The following is a 19,139-nucleotide window of genomic DNA, read 5'->3' on the forward strand; positions in this document are numbered from 1 at the left end:
ATAAAAGTAAAGAACAAGAACCGAGTTTGACTTATAAAGAATGAAGCCTGCTTTCCTTCTACAATTCTTTACTCTGGGGCCATTTGACAACTTTTCATCCCATCGGAAGTCATTAGGATGCCACTGGTTCTCCCAAACCTGCTCCCTGTTTAGGGCCCACTTGGTGCCCTAGAAACCTCAATGTGGGACCATAGACCCTACTGGAGCCTTGACTCTCTAAAGACATTTGCAGAGTTTCTTTGCAAAGAGTGCCAAATACTTAAAAAACAAAAACAAACAAACAAACAAAAATCCACGAAGTACAGCATTTTGACAGCTCACCCAGAGAGAGGCACCATTTGACGATAAAGTCAGGATGTGAATCTACTTTCTTCGAAGTTCTTATAACAAGCTTGGTGCTGACTGAAACAGCCTCAGTGATTCTGAGTGAACTGAACTCCAGATGAAGCTTGAGTAAGATAAAGTGCTGAGCCATTGCACCTGACAGGTGGAGAAGTTGGAAGTAACACGGACAGGCCCTTCCACCTCCCTGGGAAGCTGCAGATCCGGGAGACTACAGTCGCATAGGCATATTCAGTTGGCCAGAGTTCATTGGCTCCAGGACAAATACTGCTTTGGCTAGGACTGGAGCCTGCCTCTACATTAAACAAAGGAGTCGTGGATTCCCCTGCAGCTATCACCATGATGGACACAACTGTGTAAGCATGCATGCATGCATGTGTGTGTGCATGCATGCATGTGCGTGTGCATGCGTGCGTGCGTGTGTGCGTGCGTGCGTGCAGATGTGTTTACAAATGAAGTCTCATTGCCCTTCATGGTCTGAACTCAGTTCCCCTAAAATGTGATGAAAGTGATAAACACTGTGCCAAGAGCAGCTCAAGGCTCCTTGTCTTCCAAAACTGGTGTCCCTCCCAATGCGCTTTTCACAAGTTGCCAAAGAAACAACCAAAAAATTTTAGAAGTGATAAACCTACAATTGCACTCTTAGAGTCAAACACTTTTTTTTATAGTAAAACTCTCTACATTGTCAGGGAATGATCCTGATCCTCCATAAGTTCTTCCAGAAAAATGATATACTTTTAATGGGCTCCTGAGAGACTAACCAAAAAAAAAAAAAAAAAAAAAAAAAAAACCTAAGAAGAAACCCTGTGTAGCAGCTGGGTCTAGAAACTGGAAACAGAAGATTAATTTCACATATCAACTTCATTCTGGTACTATGGGGGGGAGAGGGGGCCCACATCCCTCATCCCCGCATTTCCCCAGAGTGCTCTTGAGTAGAAGCATCAGGAAATATTAGAATGATAGAAGGGAGAGAAAAAGATAGAAAATACAGGATAGCCTCAAGAGGGCCTGGATCCTAATCCATGGGCCCTGACTGTCTCTTCCCTAGGGTTTTTAAAGGAATGCAAAGGGGTGGAACAAAAGACCTCCCCCCCCCCCCCCCGCCCCACCCCCCAGCACAGCCAAGTGCAGAGCATCTAAGACACCTGGGCCTGTGGTCCAGTCATCCTCTTTGTACAGACCTGCTGAGTAAAGCCTGAATGGGCTCCAACAGTTCTAGACGCTGGGAATTGTGCAAAAGGGCATGGGGTGGGCTCTCCACCTTTTTCTGAAACAAGAATATTCTTAGAAGCATCCAGAAAAGATGCAACGCATCTGTGGCTCTGTTCTCCATGCTGTGACATCTCAAATAGCAAGGACACCAAGACAGTAGAACACAACCAAACCCTTTCCTCATCTCCACTTCAGCTCCAAGGGTCCAGCTAAAATCCGAAATCTGGATCCTCTCCATAATGGTGTCCATTAAAAAATGCACTGAGTGGAGCAAGGCATTGCTGTGCCAGAGAGCAATCAAGCACAATTCAGATAATTTACGACCAAGGCTCAAGAAGGAAGGACACAAGAGACACAAAAGATATCTGATAAAATACACATTTATTAGAAATTTTCAGCAGCATCATTTCCAGTTGCATTTTTTTCTAATCAAAAGTAATTACAATCGGTACTCAAAATATGAGCAACGAAATATTTTGAGAACTCGACCATAAAATAATCAGTAGTATAATTCATTCATTCATTCTCCCACCCTTCCATTCATTCATTGTTGAACACATGTGCAATATTAGCACAGAGAACCAGGAATGCTACTTGCTATGGAAGATGTATATTCATGCCATGGTTCCTGTCGTAGAGAATATATCAGCTACTCAAAAGAAGAGCTGGGATGTGCAGAACATCCTGACACAAATGTACACATTAAGGCAAAGACCTGAAAAAGGCTCAATAAGAATGTTTTCCCTTTCTATTCATTGTCAACTGAGGAAATAAATAGTCGATACAATAATATTTTGCACACAGAGGCAAACACCCAGCTTAACTGGTATCTGCTTGGCACCCCACTTCATGGAGAGACAGGTTTGGTTTCAGTAAGTCAGCTATACAGAATTCCAATGACTAAGGTACATGACACCTGAGATGCCAGGCAAGGGCAGAAGTTGATCTAAGGTCCATCAAGCAAGAGAGCTCCTTCCACGAAACACAAAGCCAGTGTGGGACATGAGGTGACAGACACAAAGGGTGACTTGGCCACAAGGAGCACAGCGCATTGAAAACCCGGCTGCGGTTAGAAGACGAGGCACGGAGGAGGTCCAACTGAGGCCCTTTTTGTACCCTCTGTGTTGTGTGAAGCATCCACAATCTAGGTAGCCACCACTAGCCTCTATTAGAGCACTTACTAACCAAGCTGACACGTAATGTTGAACATTGATTATCCATTTAAGTGCTGATGTGTAAAAATGGACCCACAAATGAAGCCTGGAGAGGCCTTTCCTAGATTGCTCTAAAGGAGCCATGAGTGGTACCTCTTCTTTAGGCATATCCAAAGCCCTAAGGCAACTCCTTTCCTCATTAGATCATCTAGTCTTCAGCTCAGCAACCCACTCGACAGATACTTTCATTAGCAGATGCAAAAAGATGTGATAATCCTTCCAAAATTTACAGAAGTACAATATCTTCACAGCATCTCCCTCAGACAACATCAGTGCAAGATATACACAGTACCTCATGATACTTGTAAAAATATGAAATGGCATGAGTAAAAAAGACACACAACACACTTTCAACTATTGGCAAACAGAGAAAAATATATTTTTAATAAAGTACTGAATGTTAACTTTTTTCATTTGTCCGTAAAAAATATATGTGCAAAAGTGAGTATCTAATCATTCCCTAGAGAACTGGTGTGGCTATACATCAGAATCTTCTTTAACAAGATTTGCAGTGTCTTTAAATGTGTCTTCTGTTGCAGAGTAGCCTGGAGTTGGATTTCTTTTTGAAGTTTTAGCAGGGAGAGAAGGAGATGGAGGGGGAGCCACAGCCACATCTTCCTTTTGCTCACTGTCCATCTACAACCACAAGAAGACATGAGTCAGTCATTTACTTCCACAGCGTGACCAGACACCGTTCTGTGTGAGGACCGACCTTTGCCAGTTTCCCAGAATAATCCCAGTGTGAGCCAAAGCAGGGAGAGTCTGTGCTTAGAGCAGGGATTCAAAATTACCTCTGCGTAGATTGGATTTTCGAAGTTCGTGGTCTGTTTGGGTTTTCGTTTAAAGATGTTCCATTTCGTACCCTAAATGAACAGAGGAGATAGAAGGCTTTCAGTAATGGAGTTTTCTAGTTTGTTTTCTTTGTGGATGTCTTTTCCTAGGTTTTTCAATTCTTATTCTTATTAACTTGGGGGTGTGACTTAAGCAGTATATTGTTCAGTTTCTCTTCTAGTCCCCGGACTAAGTCCCTCTCGGCTGGTTTCATAGAACAATTTCAAAACCCTTCCTTAGTGTGAATATGTAGCTTCTGAATATGGACCTATGCCATCCAGAAGATTTGCCATGCAGCTAGTCAGGTACAGGGTATGCAAAACACTAGGACACACAGAGGTTTCTAGAGCAGCTGAGAAGCTCAAGAAAAGGTCAAATTGTGTCTCTTATTTCTAAAACTGTCTTAGCCAGAATATCCCCTCTTACTTCATCACATCAGCCATCACCATCCTTGTCGTCATCATCATCACAAACAACTGACATTAACTGAGTGCTTGCTGGGTGTCAGAAATTGCTTTAAGAATTTTATGAGGTTCTGATTTCATCTCAACATGACACAGGATGAGTCACAGCAAGACAAATAGCTAAATTGTGGCAGACAAGCAGAGAGGCCTATGTACTGAAGAACTCAAAGACACACACACACACACACACACACACACACACACACACACACACAAACACACACACACACACACACACACACCAGTGGGTTGGCCCCACACTACTGAAAACACGGTTGTAGTGCTGGCCACCTCTTTGACAGGCTCCCCCTACTGGCAGCTCAGGAAGCCCATGTTTTACAAGATGGCTGTGAAATTTGGTACCAGCGGCACATGACTCTGGAAGACAGGCACGACCGTTCACCCAATCCACACAACTATTCTGTATGCCATCAAACAAGGGAAGGTGGAGACATACACGGAGGTCAAAGCGCTGTGTTTGAAAATGTGAAGTCGAGTGGACAAGGCCAACATTCTTCACAGGCTTTGTCCCAGGCTGCAGTAGCTCCTTAGAGACTAAGCAATTGCTAACAAGAGGAATGTGGTGATCCTCATTTCCAAACCTCCTTGGGAGATCCCACGCAGGTCAATGCAACTTGTGGAAAATGACAGGACTGAGTAATAGGTATTTTCTGTATATTTACCAAGAAAGCTAAACTTGTGAGACTCCTTTGGACATTAATATCCTCAGTGAACTAATCTAAGATATCCTCAGTGGACTAACCAAGTGCGTCTGCTGCCCTCAACCAAGTGCCTAGCTAGTGTCCCAGGGGTCACAGATACCGGACCTCCGGACAGATGGGAGAGAACAGAACCTGGAGGGTCTCAACCCGCACTGAGGCAAGTGGAAGAACCAGTGGACTGCAAAGATGGAGAGCTGGGCTGCAGTTGGGGAAGCCTGGCTCTCATTCTCAACAATCCCTCCATGTCCATCCTGTTGCTGGAACCCTGATTGAGGGGGAGATGGAACAGCTTCTTGCCACATTACCCCTCCTTACACACAGGGCTACCTCTAATTAAGAAGATGCCTAGGATTTGGGATGGACTGGAAAGAAAATGCTAAGAATGAAAAGTCTAGCACTGCCTCGGAGTAGAGTGAGACCTGGGGACTGAACATTTGACATTCAAGTAATCTGGGGTCTGTGGAACACAAGCCTTCAATGTCCACTTTTAAATGTAGCTCAAGGATAAAGAAGTCCCTGGGAAAACAGTGAACTAAAACTGCCTTTCTATGGTGTGTGTGTGTGTGTGTGTGTGTGTGTGTGTGTGTGTGTGTGTAAGAGGTAATTTTTTCTGAGTCACACTGAATTAGAGAAGATGCTGCTGAACTTTTCTGAACAAGGACCAGGAACATTTCAGTGTCCTCCACCGTGTTTTGTTTGTATCTAGAAGCACTGTCATTTCCAATTTGCCCAGAGTTCCCCTTGTGAGGGACATTGTTGAGGACTATCGCTCTCAGAGGTAAAATAAGTGTCCAGAATCAAGCATGTAGACCTGGAATGGCTACATGTGTGCTCACTAATGTTAGTAGTACACTATTCACTAATAGTTTTTATCAAAGGTACTTGTTGAATTACAGCCCAAATATTCTGTGAAATGCCAAGGCTGGACAATTAGGTGTGTCTAGACTTAGAGGAAGAGGAAATAAGTAGTGCCACCTAGTGGTAGACATTGGTAATAGTAAAGCCACAAATGCAAGTTGGAAACAGACCCTCCAGGGAAGGGTCTTTTATATGTACGCTCACTATGCAAGCTTTGTGAATGTCTCAAATTTTCATGTCCTGTTTCTGAAGATATATTAGATCTAGAATTCTGTCTTCCATTCTTTATATATATCAACCTTAAATTTTCAAAGCTTGTTGCAAATTTCTTTTCATGAGTCGATTCTGTTACCTGAACTTCACCAGCACCCGGGGAGGCTGGCTTTGGCTCCGGAACTATCTCAGAAGGATCTATGGGACTTCCATAATTCTGGTTCTCCACATTTTCTGATACAGTCACCTGTGAGCGTATTGATGGCCCCTATGCAGTTTTGAAAGAATAAATGGTTAAATGAACCTTGAATACTTTTTTCCACCTTGTTCTCCACAGACACTGTCAGATGAGTGCCCCTCACAGCTGTAAATATCACGAGGTCACTGAATACGTCAACCCCGGTAGTCAAGTACACCCCTCACTATCCGGCTTTCTCGTTTAATGTAATTCCTGCTGCATGCAGGACTCTTGATTCCCAAGATATTCTCATCGCATACTGGCAACCACGTGCTAAGTAAGAGCAGCTACACAAACTCAATGAACAGAATGAGTATGGCCGGGCGTGGTGGCATACACTATTAATCCCAGCAGAGGCAGACAAATGTCTGTGGGTTTGAGGCCAGCCAGGGCTACATGGTGAGACTGTGTCTCAAAAGATCAATAGATAAATAAAATAATAAAATGAGTAATCTGAGGACTGCCTAAAAGAGGATGAATTAAAAAAAAGTTGGCAATATAATATACTCCTTTTTCTTGCATTTTACATCCACTACTCTGCTTCTTTTTAAACTTATGTGTATTTGTATTTGTGTATTTGTTTTATTTCATGTGAAAATACCAGATGAAATGTCTTCTCTATTCTAAGATGCACTATCCAGGAGCAGGCAAAAATTTAAATATTTTTGCCAGTCATGGTAGCACACACCTTTAATCCCAGTACTGGGGGAGCAGAGGCAGGCAGATATATGTGAGTTTGAGGCCAGAGTTTCCAGGACAGCCACCAAGAAACCCTGTCTTGAAAAACCAAATCCCCCCCCCCTCCCGAAAAAGCTACTTTTGAAGGAAATGTTTCTATCACCTCATATTAAAATATACCATATGCTGAGTCTGAAAGAAATCTGGTCACTAGCACTGTGGCTACTTAGGCGAAGGAGGCATAGGCCAAAAGCTGGCGGGTCGAAAGGTAGCACCAGGCTGTTAGTCCAGACTACTGAAAAGCAGTGTGCCTAAACATCTATGTCTTCTCCCAGCTCCTCTTAAAAGTACAGAGTAACAAGCCTTCACCAAGCAAATTAATTTCAGACCTCTGTACTTTTCAGAACAGGTCCTCCTCTCACTACGGCACCCCCACCCCCACCCCCTGCTCATGACACTATCTCTTTTTATTCATTCCTGCCATATGTCCCTGCATCCATCATGGGGGCTCTGTGTCTCCTGGATCTCTAATAGATTCATACCCCTTGCTCAGACTGAATGACTGAGGACAGTGAACACCCCACGCATGGCTGCAAAGTCTCACGTCTCTGCCGTGACACAGGGCTCTGACTTTGTGCAGGGCTGTAAACCAGGGTAGCTTCATGACTGAGGATAGGGAAGCTGAGATACAGGCCCCTGGGCTTCCTCCCATTAGGAGGGCAGGTTAGAGGCCTTGTGGAACATTCTACACCACAGAAAGGTTCAACAGCAACGATGGCTGAAAACAGGTTATGTGACATCTCACCTGAGGTGCCAGGGTGACCTTGGAAGTGCTGTCCTTGGCTGCGTATGTCGGGTTTTCAAATACCACTGGCTGCTTCCCCACCTCTGTGACGAAGTGTTCGTTCTGGTGGAGGGAAGAGAAAGAGGTCACACCCACTGACCTGCTTCAGGCAGAAAGGCATGTCCCTCAGACCTGGATGCCCACCGCACAAAGTCGCCCAAAACATGAGGTCTTTCAGAGAGGGCAGGGGCGAGAAAGCAGCAGGAGGGACCCAGGGCTTCTAAGTAGCAAAGCATTGTTCCAACCAATAAAAATGAACTAAGCCATCTGCTCCAGAAATCACAAATACTCTTCCTCTGGCTGAATCTCTGTGGCCCTTTCATGTACGTAGCTCACCGTGGTAAGCAGTGGAGCAAAGGGTGGGTGGGAGGAAAGATAGAGGAAAACAGGGTGGCCTGAGGAATATTGTTCTTTCAGGCAAGGCTGGGGATGGAAACGACGTATCAGAAATGAGTTTCCAGATTACAGAAAGCCCCTGCTGGGCCAAGGCTGTGCTAGGATCATCACCCAGTGTGCCATCTGTTCCTTCTAAGAGGTAGGCATGGCCTATTCTACACACAAGGCCAGAAAGAATCAGAAAAGGTCAGCCCATGCCTATAAATGCATACTTAGAAGATGAGAGAGCCATAGTTTCCATCAACTCTGTGGCCTGCAGAGGACAGACTTTATTCTTCATTTTAATACCCCAAGATTAGTTTGATTCCTCATAAGAAGCGTTTCTTCCATCAGTTAGTGTAAAGGAAAAACCTCAGATAACACCAGGGAAGCCTCACTCACCATTGCCATGGATCTATCAATAATTGTCTCTGGACCAAAAGGTGACACACTGATGTCCATGTTAACATCAACCCCTGATCTGAAAGTCACCCCGTTTCCATTTTCAGAGGGTTTGGCGAGGCTGCTTAAGCTGGAATGAACCAAAACAATGTGTTGTATTGTTATGATTGTTTTTTGATCTTTGTAATGATTACTTTCCTGCCATATTACCAAATCTTAACTGTGTCAAACACAGCACCTGAACACATGTGTCTACCCGAACCCATGAAAGCACGTTCCCAAATACAAGATCAGAACAAGAAATGGGGGTCACGTGTTGGAAGCCAAACCAACACACAGAAACTGACCTTGGCAGCTTGGGCAGAGCGGGCAAAAGGGAGCCAGTTTTTCTGTAGTGGAAAAAGCTAACCAGGACCAGAGCTCCAACAATGGTGATGATCAGGAATGTCAACAGCACAGCCATTGCTGTACAGGGGAGAAACAGAGTCAACATCACTACCATGACAAGGAAGGCTAGAGGAGCCTTTGAGCTTTCAAAGACCAGGTCAAAAGGAGGCTGGGAGGCTGTGACTACTGCAGGTCACTCATATCCCCGACACTTACTTGTTCCTGGAGGGATGCCTCGCGAGAGCCCAACCTCACAGTAATCCCCATTGTAGCCACTGGAACACCTGGAAGAGAAAGGAGACTCAGTTGCCTCCTTAGCCTTGACTGAGACTTTGCGTACACAGAGGCAGAGAGAGCTCTGCCCCAGTGAAATGCCTGAGGAACCAGCAACGCAGCCCGCACCCCATCTGCTTCTCCTGTCAACCTAAGAGCACCGGTCTGATCCCGGAAATTCACGTATGGTGCAGAGGCCCCTGTAAGGGTCAGCCTCACGAAACAAGCCCACTGGCAGTTTCTCTGCTCCATGCATTTCTTCCTTAGAGAGAAACGACAGGGGCAGTGGCAGCATTCCATCCTCCAACAGCTTTCGAGAAAGCGACTGTTCCTCTTGTTCTGGGATGAAGGTTTCCAACAGGCTCCTTCACTCTGGACTTTGATGAGCCTGCCTGTCATAGTCCTTGTATTGAAGCCTCTCTCTCTCCTGTCAGCTGCCCCACCACACTCCTAAGCCATCATCCCAGGTGAGGTGGGAGGTGGCATGGGGAGACATGCTTTCTGTCTCTAACTCCTCACCCTTCCACATGACTGGGCCATTCCCAAGAAGTGTTAGAACGGCAGTGTCCCCGAGAAATGCGCATAGGCATTTGAGCCAGAGCCTCAGCTGAGGCTTACTTATGCCAGGCATGTTTTGGGAAGTACTCCTCACCTTCCGCAGACTCCCCCAAAGAGGGAGGACAAGCTGGTTGGACCTGAAAACGGTGAACTGGGCAAGCTCCTTCCACTTGGTTTCCCAGCTAGATTAAGAGCTCAGTTTCCCTAGAAGAGCCAGGGCCTACAGCTGGGACCTCAAGAGTCAGACTTACTTGCATTTGGGGAGGTCATTCTCCTCAAAATAGCAACTTCCTCCGTGCATGCACCTGCATGGGGGAGGCATGGAGATGGGAAGCTCGCTGGCTGCAGAAAGGAAAAGCCATGCATGGGTTAGTCGGCCACTGTAGCAGAGCACTGCACCATGCAAAACCTGTCCAGGACTCGGGGGGAGGGGGGGAGGGGGGCCAAGCTAGTGGACAAGTCTTCCTACAAAGCTGCCGTCTGCTCCCTAAAGCAAATGAAAGTGACAGGTTCCTGGGGAGTGATATACACCTGTGCATAGAAACTGCAGAATCCTTTCCTCCTCTAAACAGTGAGGAGATGCTAAACCCAGAACATAAATCGTGTCACCTGAAATCCCCCAGATTCTCTTCTGGGAACCATTAAAGCCAAGGGTTTAATTTAGACACAGCTTGAAACTGCAACCCAAGACTCCAGAGCATCAGCAGAGGATCAGGCAAGAGGCAGACACACAGACACAGAGAGACGCGTAAGCACCCAAGGGACAGCTAGCAAGGGATCTCTTGACTTGATAAGGAACCCACCACAGGATTACTGCTCCTGGTTCACCCCCGGCATACTCCCTGGATGAGTATTTATCACACGTGTATGGTGATATTTTATTTGTATTAAAATGTTATTTGTATGTTAATAAATAAAGTTGCCCGGGGGTCAGAGCTATTAGCAAGCCATAGGAAAGCAGGGCAGTGGTGTTTTATTTGAGGAGTTTGTCTACTCTCCGAGCTCTGTGGGTCTCTACTCAAGGTTCCCTTTACCAGGCCACCCCTGTGCCTCTTCCTGCCCTGGTCCGTTTTTCTCCATTATCCTTTAACCATCTGTCCTATTACATATTCATAGGTTTCTTGTTTATTATCCTACTAGCAAATTAGCTCAGCGAGAGAAGGGACTTGTCTGTCTCACTCACTTCTAGTATCTCTGGTACTTTCGATCACACCTAGTACAGAGTACACATTCCATAAACACGTTCTGATATGTTAATTAACAATATACCACATCAAGGACTTGTATACAATGACTGTTATTAATGGGCTTACTTTGGAGAAAGCTCTTAAATGAGAATCTCAGAGACTGATTGTGTTGTTTGCTTGCATGTATTGTCTGTGCACCACAGGGTGAGAGTACTCTCAAAGGCCAGAAGAAATTGTCAGATGCCCTGGAACTGGAGTCACAGGCGGTTGTGAGTCACTATGTGGGAACTGGGGATTGAACTTGGGTCCTCTGAAAAAGCAGCCAGTGCTCTAAACCACTAAACCCTTTCTCCACCCTCAAAATAACAGAATCTTATCACTGGGGTGAGTACCCAGGGCAGGAGAAGAGAAGAGAACAAAAGAGATGTTTCCACCCTTAGCACTTTCTCCGAATGAGATGAATCCTTGTTGAACTGCCTGCTCCCCCAGGGGTAGGAACAGTTTATGTCTCTTCATTTGCCCGGGAAGTTCCCCCAGAATGTTAGCTGTAGCATAGGCTGCAGGGTGAACTGCAGGATGACTTTCTGGTTGCTTATTAAGCAGAGGACATTGGTTAGGGACAGCAGTTATCCCCATGACTTATTAACTATTTAGACAAGCCACTGATAAATGGCTCACCCACAGCACTGCAGGAGAATGAAACCACCTCTGCCTTAGTCCAGACGTCATTTCTCAGCTTTCAAAACACAGTCCTTTGATAGCTCAAATTGTGAAAGGGGCATGTAAGAAAAGCAGGAGGATCCTCCAGCCACTCGCCCCCTATGCTGGCTCCTCCCCCCCTCAGGAAATGGTTTTCTTCCCTGAGCAAATTCTAGAACAAAGGGAATCTACTGTAGGGAGAAGAAAGGATAGAAAGAGGAAGAGTCTTATGGGAAACCCCCTCTTCAAAATGTCTCTATAACATAAATGGCAACATGACTGCCCCCCAGAGCCTCATTCAGCTCTTCTCATGTTTCTCTGCCAAGGTCACAAATATAGGATCCTCTGGGCTGCTCCGGGCCCCAAGGCTTCCCAGGCAGTGAGTATCCTCACCTGCATCACATGCCACGGTGCTGCCGCTTAAGAAGCCGGAGCCTTGGGGACAGGCACAGCTGTACCCTCCTGGTCTCAGCAGGCAGAGGTGGCTACAGACCTGCTTGCATGGGTTGGACACTGGAAAGTAGATGGGAACAGAGTTAGGACCTGACGGGAGACTGAGTACCCCAACTGAAGTGTGCCTAGGAACTGGTCGGGCTCTGTGTGGCATTGGCAGAGCGCAAACAGCACCCCAGCACTTCTAGGTCACATGTTACCTGGATCCCCACACTACCACCTGTGCCACCCCAAAGTGGCTCAATATTCCCATCTGGTTTCTTTGCTCTTCCCAGTCTCTGTCACTACTACTCATCTCTGCTGTTGGAAGGTGAGAATCTTCTTGGTTCGTGCCTTAACTTAACATCTATTGGTGCTAAGTAATTTTAAATGGCCCGCATGATGTTTGTAAATCTGTGTAAATTCAGATTCTGCTTCAGGAGTTCCTGGTGTGGGGAGTCTAAGTAGGCATCCCATTGCTGACCAGTCCCATCTGATGTCATCAGTCCTCAGTCTGCACTGAGAGGTAAGGCCTGGGGAACGGGTTTCACCTGTCCCTGAACCACCAGAACCCATACTAAGTGGAAACTTCAAATACCCACAAGTCGGGTGCAGCAAACCGTATTTAGTAAGGTCTGCCAGTCTGATACATGCTGAGATTGGAAGACTGTTGGTCCAGCGTGAATGCCAATCTAGCACCTTTGGGATGAAGTAGAAATCCCAAGCCTTCATCTCAAGTCAGCATTTCCCCAGATGGGACCCAGAGCTTCACCTGACCATTCAAGGACACTACTTCCTAGAACACATGTTCACCACCCGTGTGAGTTCCTGGGACTCTCAGCTCTGAGCTGTAATTCCCTGAGGCTAACACAGGCTCTCAGAACATCAGGAAACTCTGTCCTTGGTTCAGAAATGCAGATTAGATGAGAATGACTTATCCAAACCTGCAACAGAGTTCAGCCAGAGCCAGGATACAGGATAAATGAGAGAAAAAACTGAGCTTTAGATTAGGTAGAATTAAGCTAAGTTAAGTAGCAGATACCAGGTTATCGAAAGAAAGAACCTAGCGCCGGATAACTTGGTAAAGGTTAATTTCTTTCCTCATCTAAAAAATATCCTTTCATTTTCTCCACACAATGTTGAGACATTATCACAGGTAACCCTAGGAAATGGGACTGAATGGTACAAAAATAAGAAGCGGTTATCAACAAGATTAAGGGTTCACAAGATTAAGTATCTGGTTTTGCCATTTTAAGAATGGACATGATTTCTGACATTCATGAGACAGAGCCACTGGGTGATTTCTCAAAGCACGGGTCTGTTGTCTGCTAGACTCTGACCTAAAAAGTCTATCTCCCTAATGCCAAACAAGGACTGACTGAAACATTTCTGATAGTTTTTCTCTGTTCGTTCAGCCTATGATGCTTTCTTTCTGGATTCAAAATATTTAAAGCACCCATGCATACTCCATCATGACCATCATCATCCACTAATGCTATAGCCACCAAAACAAGGTGTCCAGCTCATCATCTCATTCCAAGATGGCTTATTACCTGACTGATTGTATCTCAGTTGATGAAAGACTCGAACTTGAGTGAGCCAAGGGTTCACCACCAGCACTTTCTCTTTATTTCCTTTCCCAAACTTATTTTGTCTCCACACTTCTCCCTTCTCCTTAGCTACCCAGTATAGCTGGTCTTCAAAGATGTCCAGGCTGAACGGCTTCATTGCTGTTTACCCACAGTGGAGAAACAAATCAGAGTTAATGAGACAATCCCCAGCACTATGGTGACTGCTGTCGTTTGGATTGAAGTAATAGCTAGCATATTTGGGCGGATAAACTAGATTATTATAAATGTCTGACTTTGGAGTTTCTGGTTTTATTCCATTTTTTAAAACAATGTGATGAACTAAGACCCTCCTTGCCTCCCACTTTGAATATAAGACAGTCCTGGTCAGCTAGGTGAAATGTGCTATGCACTGGATTGATATAGTCCTGTCTAGATTTTGGATAATAAAACAAAACACTCCTTTCCTTCTACATGTTTCTAGTTGAATACAAGAACAGGCTAGCACATGGAAATGAACAGGTCTAGAAGCAATTGGATGTAGACTGCTAAGGACACACGTGACTTAACATATGAGAGGCAAAAATCTCAGAGGGACCTAACAGAAATCTTAGTTCTTTCATTATCTGATCCTGGTACTTAAAATTACAATAAGGCTCATTATTGTTATGAATTCATTTGAATTTAATGTAGCACCTAGGAATTGATGGGAACAAATCTGAGGAATTACACACAGACACACAGAAAATGTTAGACAATTATAAATACATGAATTCTGACTCATTCCTAACCTTCATTTATGATGAGTCTCCTGTCAGTCCCATCATATTTTATGGTCTCAATAACATCTTCTTTGGAGTCACTCCAATAGATCCGGTCATCATTCAGATAATCTATGGAAAGGCCATTTGGCCAGCCAAGGTCCTGAGAAACCAGAACGCTACGATGCTCCCCATTCATCCAGGCAGACTCAATTTTAGGCTCTTTTCCCTGGTCAGTCCAGAACATAAGCCTGTAACAGAACATTCCCTGGTTGAAGCATCTCATCTTAGTACTGGGGCACAGGAAATGTCACCAACGGTTCAGTCAACACTTTTCCTGAGTGCGACTGTTTCTACAAAAATGTCTCTTTACTTCCAACGTATGCTACACATAAGACATAAAATATGACGCTGAGGCCAAGTCCACACTGGGAGTTAGATCTTCTCAGGGAAGTACATTTTAAGCTGAATGTCTAGGGACCATGATTTCACATGTAGAAGACACCAGAATCAAAGTAATAACTCATAGTGTTTCATATACAAAGACAGGACACCAAACAGGAAAAGGACTTAGATCTATTCAAAATAAGGAAGAATTTAGATGCCAATACATAAATGCTAAGTATCCACTTAAATGTCAAAAATCAAGAGGAAAAAAAGACTAACCTAGTTCTTGTGGTGAGGTCAACTACCAGAGTATTTCTACAAATAATCAATATATATATAAACACGTCTTTTATGGCTAATGTAATACACCCAAATTACCATCTGAATTTCAATACTTTTTAATGCATTCAAATAAAATTCAAGAAAGGGATTCGTGTAAGCAGACAAATTCCCATGTGGAATTTCACCATTAGGAACTACATGTTGACTAAAGCATCCCTTCAAATACTTACCCTAGCTTAGGGTTCACAACAATGGCAGCTGGCTGATCCAGCTGGGTGGTGATCAGCCACTTCCGGTACCTTCCATCAAGGGTGGCCACCTCAATCCGTTGGCTCTTGGCATCTGACCAGTAAATATGCCTGAATGTAGAAAAGGACAGAGTTAAACAATAGAAAAGCCTGGACCAATCATTTGAAAAGAAACATGAACATGAAAAAATTAAGTCTGTAAGTTCTGGCCAGTGCAACAAATACTCAGATGCCTGCAAATTACTCAGATACTGTATCTGAAGTGCCTGAAGCAGATATGTCAGATGGACTGGCCTCACGTCGATTTTTTGAGTCACGGGCAGATTAAGGCGTGTGGCTTTTAATTCTTACTGCCCATGAGTCTCTTCCCCTTTGGCAAAAAGCCCAACTGTAATCAAGAAGAATGGAGCACCAGCATTTCCAAGTAACAAACTCAGCAAAGCTAGCCTGCCCCTATTTCCACGTCTAAGGCTGTATGTAAGCTTTCCCTAAGAAGCCGAGAGAAGTCCTGCAGCCTCTTAATTCCCTCATCCACTGAGGCTCAGAAAGATGTGAAACTTCAGATGAGAGAAATGCACCGCTACCACTTCCTTATGGAGGTGAGTTAACATCTGGGTTTCTGTGATGGTTCTCAGAGGCCCTGCTTCCTGACAGAGAACACCGAGGTGGAGTCTCCTGTTAGCCCGCAGGCACCTTGGGGACCCAGTGAACTTCCTGGAGAAGCTCGAGTCTCCTGTGACAAGACGGTTTAGAGAGGAGAACGAATTTGTACTTCAAATGACTCCATTCTCCAGGAGGGTGGGGAGCCACTGAGGCCTCCCACTTCGGCTTCAAGGTTAGGATTCTCCCACCAGTGTTCTGCAGTGCAAGCCTCCCCGGAGGAAAGGCTTATTGGTAACACTTCCACACCAGGCTGTATATCAGGTATCCATGAGCAAGATTCTGCACAAGGTTCTGAGCTAGAGATCATCCAAACTGTGGGCCAGAAGGTTCTAGACAGTCCAACAGAATAGAACAGGGATAAAAACTCTATGACTTTGATACCAGTTGGTACCAGCTAGCTTGGATACTAAAAACTGAGCCTTGTTCCTTTTCCCAAATAATTACCAGAGGGAAATGTTTAATCTCCAGTGATGCTCTTGAAGAATTTCCCCAGTGAACAACACCGCCATACTCAAAGTTAGTCTCGAAACACAGAACTCTCACATGTAACACAGAATCTGGACCTGGGCGCTTTCCCAAACCCTTCTGTGGCACGCACTGAATATAGAAAAGGACAAATGTTTGGACTGCAGGAAGAGGCGAGCAGGGGTGATTGCTGTGGCTAGGGCAGGCCCAGGCATAGTGGAGCTGAGCCAGCTGATGACTTGACCAGTATAACCATGGCGAACTGAAACCAGAACTGCCCCATGAAAATGAAAGGGGCAAGAAAGATGAGTGTCATATTTACCTTCCAATCCAGTCCACTGCTAATCCATCTGGCTGCATTACGTATTTCAGGCCCAGGTCAACTGCACGCACGGGATTATTGCTACCAGATTCAAAGTCAGGAATGTAGGCACGTTTGATAGCACCAAATGCAGAGCCCTGTCCCAGCACAGTGTAATATACAACACCTGGAGAGGAGGGCACAGAAGAGTGCGTCTTGGGTCTGGTGAGTCGTTTGCTGATCTCTCTGCCTCATTTCCATGATATAACCGATTCCCTGACATCAAACCTCAACACACATTATATACGCCCCACTCACAAGAAAGGCTCAACTATAACTGGGTGGGGTCTTTCCCCCTCTCCAAGACATGGTCCTGCTATGTAGTGGTTCAGAGAACCTTTGGCTTGTAAGTCTCCTGCCCCCTCCCCTAAGCACTGAGGTTGATCTGATCACACACAGATTAAGACTGAATTTTAGAGTATATTGGCATACTCTTCTTCCCCAAACAGGTATCATTCTTGGGGGGAAAAAAAAACATAGTTGGAAAGAAAAATATTGCATTACATAAATAAATGTGAAAATACTGTAATAAATTTACATTGGGATCATTATTAGTAGATCATAAACATTTCACATGTATTGTCACATTTACCCTTCAAAAAAGTCTCTCAAGTAAATAACAGTAAGATTATTACTAATACTTTACAGTTAAAAATTGATTTTAATAGTTGTGACAATTGTTTGATATCATAACTCTAGGAAATGGAGCATAAGGATAGAAAAGGAACTTGTGATCATAGAAGACCATGGTCAATGATAGGCATTGTTCACTTTTTCTTATATTAAACTAAGCTCTTTTAGTGCCCACTAAATGTATTTCTGTAGTAGACATTGGGCCAGGAGCTGGGAACACAGAGATGAGTTAGGTTCAGTCTCCAAAGGGCACACAATTAGAAGGTAAGAGAAGATCAGGTGGACAGCTAGGTACCACAGGCAACGTAGCATGTGTCTAGAAAGCATGTATAAAATGCTATCACCTCAGGGTGGGCATCTGTGGGACTCTGCCAGAATGTCACAGAGGTGACATTGGTGCTCAGAAGTTTGTCACTGTGCTATGGTAGAAAAGAAGAATAGAGCAGGGCGGCAGTGGTGGCGCACGCCTTTAATCCCAGCACTCGGGAGGCAGAGCCAGGTGGATCTCTGTGAGTTCGAGGCCAGCCTGGTCTACAGAGCGAGATCCAGGTCAGGCACCAAAGCTACACAGGAGAAGCCCTGTCTAGAAAACTTAAAAAAAAAAAAAAAAAAAAAAAAAAAAAAAAAAAAGATAACTTGTGAGCAAAAGACAAGGGGATATTAAAATACAAGGAGATGTGAGGAGAAGTTTCAGTGGGAAATAAGGGAAAGCTGGCAGGGACCCGAGTCCACAGTGAAAACCCAGGGATGTGCTCGACGGGAGCTCCCACTTCCACAAATTCACCAGGTAAAAACCAAGGAAAATCATCGCAATGACCAGTGTGCAGCTTTTCCACTCACTGAGGTCCATGCCCTCGGGGTCCCAGTCATAGTCAAGCGTTTGGATGTGCTCCTCCTCTTCCAGATACTCTGAGAACTTCTCCGATGAGACGTTGTACTTCCGGATGCGAACATTTTCAGGCAGGAGCAACAGAGGAGGGTTTTCTGTAAACAAACAAAGGGCTGCATTTTCTCTCTCATTCCACTTATACTTTTAAGAAGCAGGTATTAAATGCACTGTAGGTATTTCCCTTGAAGGCAGGGAGGAAACGGAGGAGAAGAGGGAGAGGGAGAAGTTAGTTTTAGAGAAATTTGACCAAAAAAAGCTGACTACCCTGCATGTCTAAATCCCTGGGGTTGTGAGAATCAGTTTCTTTCTTTCTTATTTATTTATTTTATTTATTTATTTAGCCACCAGGGGCAGTTTAGACAAGATTGAGACCACTACAGAGAGTCCGAATTCATCCAGCCTCACAGGAAAAATACAGTATTCACAGCCTAGAGCTTTCTGGGGAGCTATCAGCCCTCACTCTTGACTGACAGGTTTTGTGATTCTCTTAACAGGTAATCATCCCCATAGCCCAATTTAACTGCCAGCTAATGAGAAACAAGCCAGCTTGTTCTTGAATTTTCAGGGTTTTTCCTACAGCCTAAAGTAGCTCTTTCAACGGTGACTCATCCCAAAATACATCTCTAGAATTTTAAAATTGCAAAATGTCAATCAAATGTGATTTAAGTGACTTTCAAAAGTTCGTTTTATACATTTCCTCAGACTCGACATTATGTTTTATATGAATATTCTAATTTATTTCGGCTGCCCCCTTAGTTAAAAGATTTAAACATTTTCAAATGTGCTGCTTAATTGCAGGACCAGCTGTTCAAACGCCTTCACCCTGGTTTCTTTTCACTCTAACTGGAGGATAGTCAAATGTGCACCTTAAGCCCTCAACTTATATTATGTATTGGATAGAGTTTCTGGCCATTCTAACTTACTATCTCCTCAATAAGTTTCTTAAACTCTAG

The 19,139-nt window shown here is 44.6% G+C and overlaps 1 protein-coding gene across 1 annotated transcript in view; it reads right to left on the bottom strand.

The window, feature by feature from the left end:
* Positions 1–1,918: 1,918 nt before the first annotated feature.
* Lrp2 (LDL receptor related protein 2) overlaps positions 1,919–19,139 on the bottom strand; it is a 151,889-nt gene continuing 134,668 nt past the window's right edge. The window contains exons 66-79 of the mRNA XM_015987614.3: positions 18,138–18,281; positions 16,626–16,791; positions 15,158–15,286; positions 14,289–14,509; positions 13,483–13,659; positions 11,891–12,010; positions 9,863–9,953; positions 8,997–9,064; positions 8,741–8,858; positions 8,394–8,523; positions 7,578–7,679; positions 5,996–6,124; positions 3,560–3,631; positions 1,919–3,404 (exon numbers count right to left, since the gene is read on the bottom strand). Coding sequence (XP_015843100.1) covers positions 3,246–3,404; positions 3,560–3,631; positions 5,996–6,124; positions 7,578–7,679; positions 8,394–8,523; positions 8,741–8,858; positions 8,997–9,064; positions 9,863–9,953; positions 11,891–12,010; positions 13,483–13,659; positions 14,289–14,509; positions 15,158–15,286; positions 16,626–16,791; positions 18,138–18,281 — 1,826 coding nt within the window. The 3' untranslated portion in view covers positions 1,919–3,245. The remainder of the gene's footprint in view (positions 3,405–3,559; positions 3,632–5,995; positions 6,125–7,577; positions 7,680–8,393; positions 8,524–8,740; positions 8,859–8,996; positions 9,065–9,862; positions 9,954–11,890; positions 12,011–13,482; positions 13,660–14,288; positions 14,510–15,157; positions 15,287–16,625; positions 16,792–18,137; positions 18,282–19,139) is intronic.

Source organism: Peromyscus maniculatus, chromosome 4, assembly GCF_049852395.1.
Source record: "Peromyscus maniculatus bairdii isolate BWxNUB_F1_BW_parent chromosome 4, HU_Pman_BW_mat_3.1, whole genome shotgun sequence".
Lineage (NCBI taxonomy): Eukaryota > Metazoa > Chordata > Mammalia > Rodentia > Cricetidae > Peromyscus > Peromyscus maniculatus.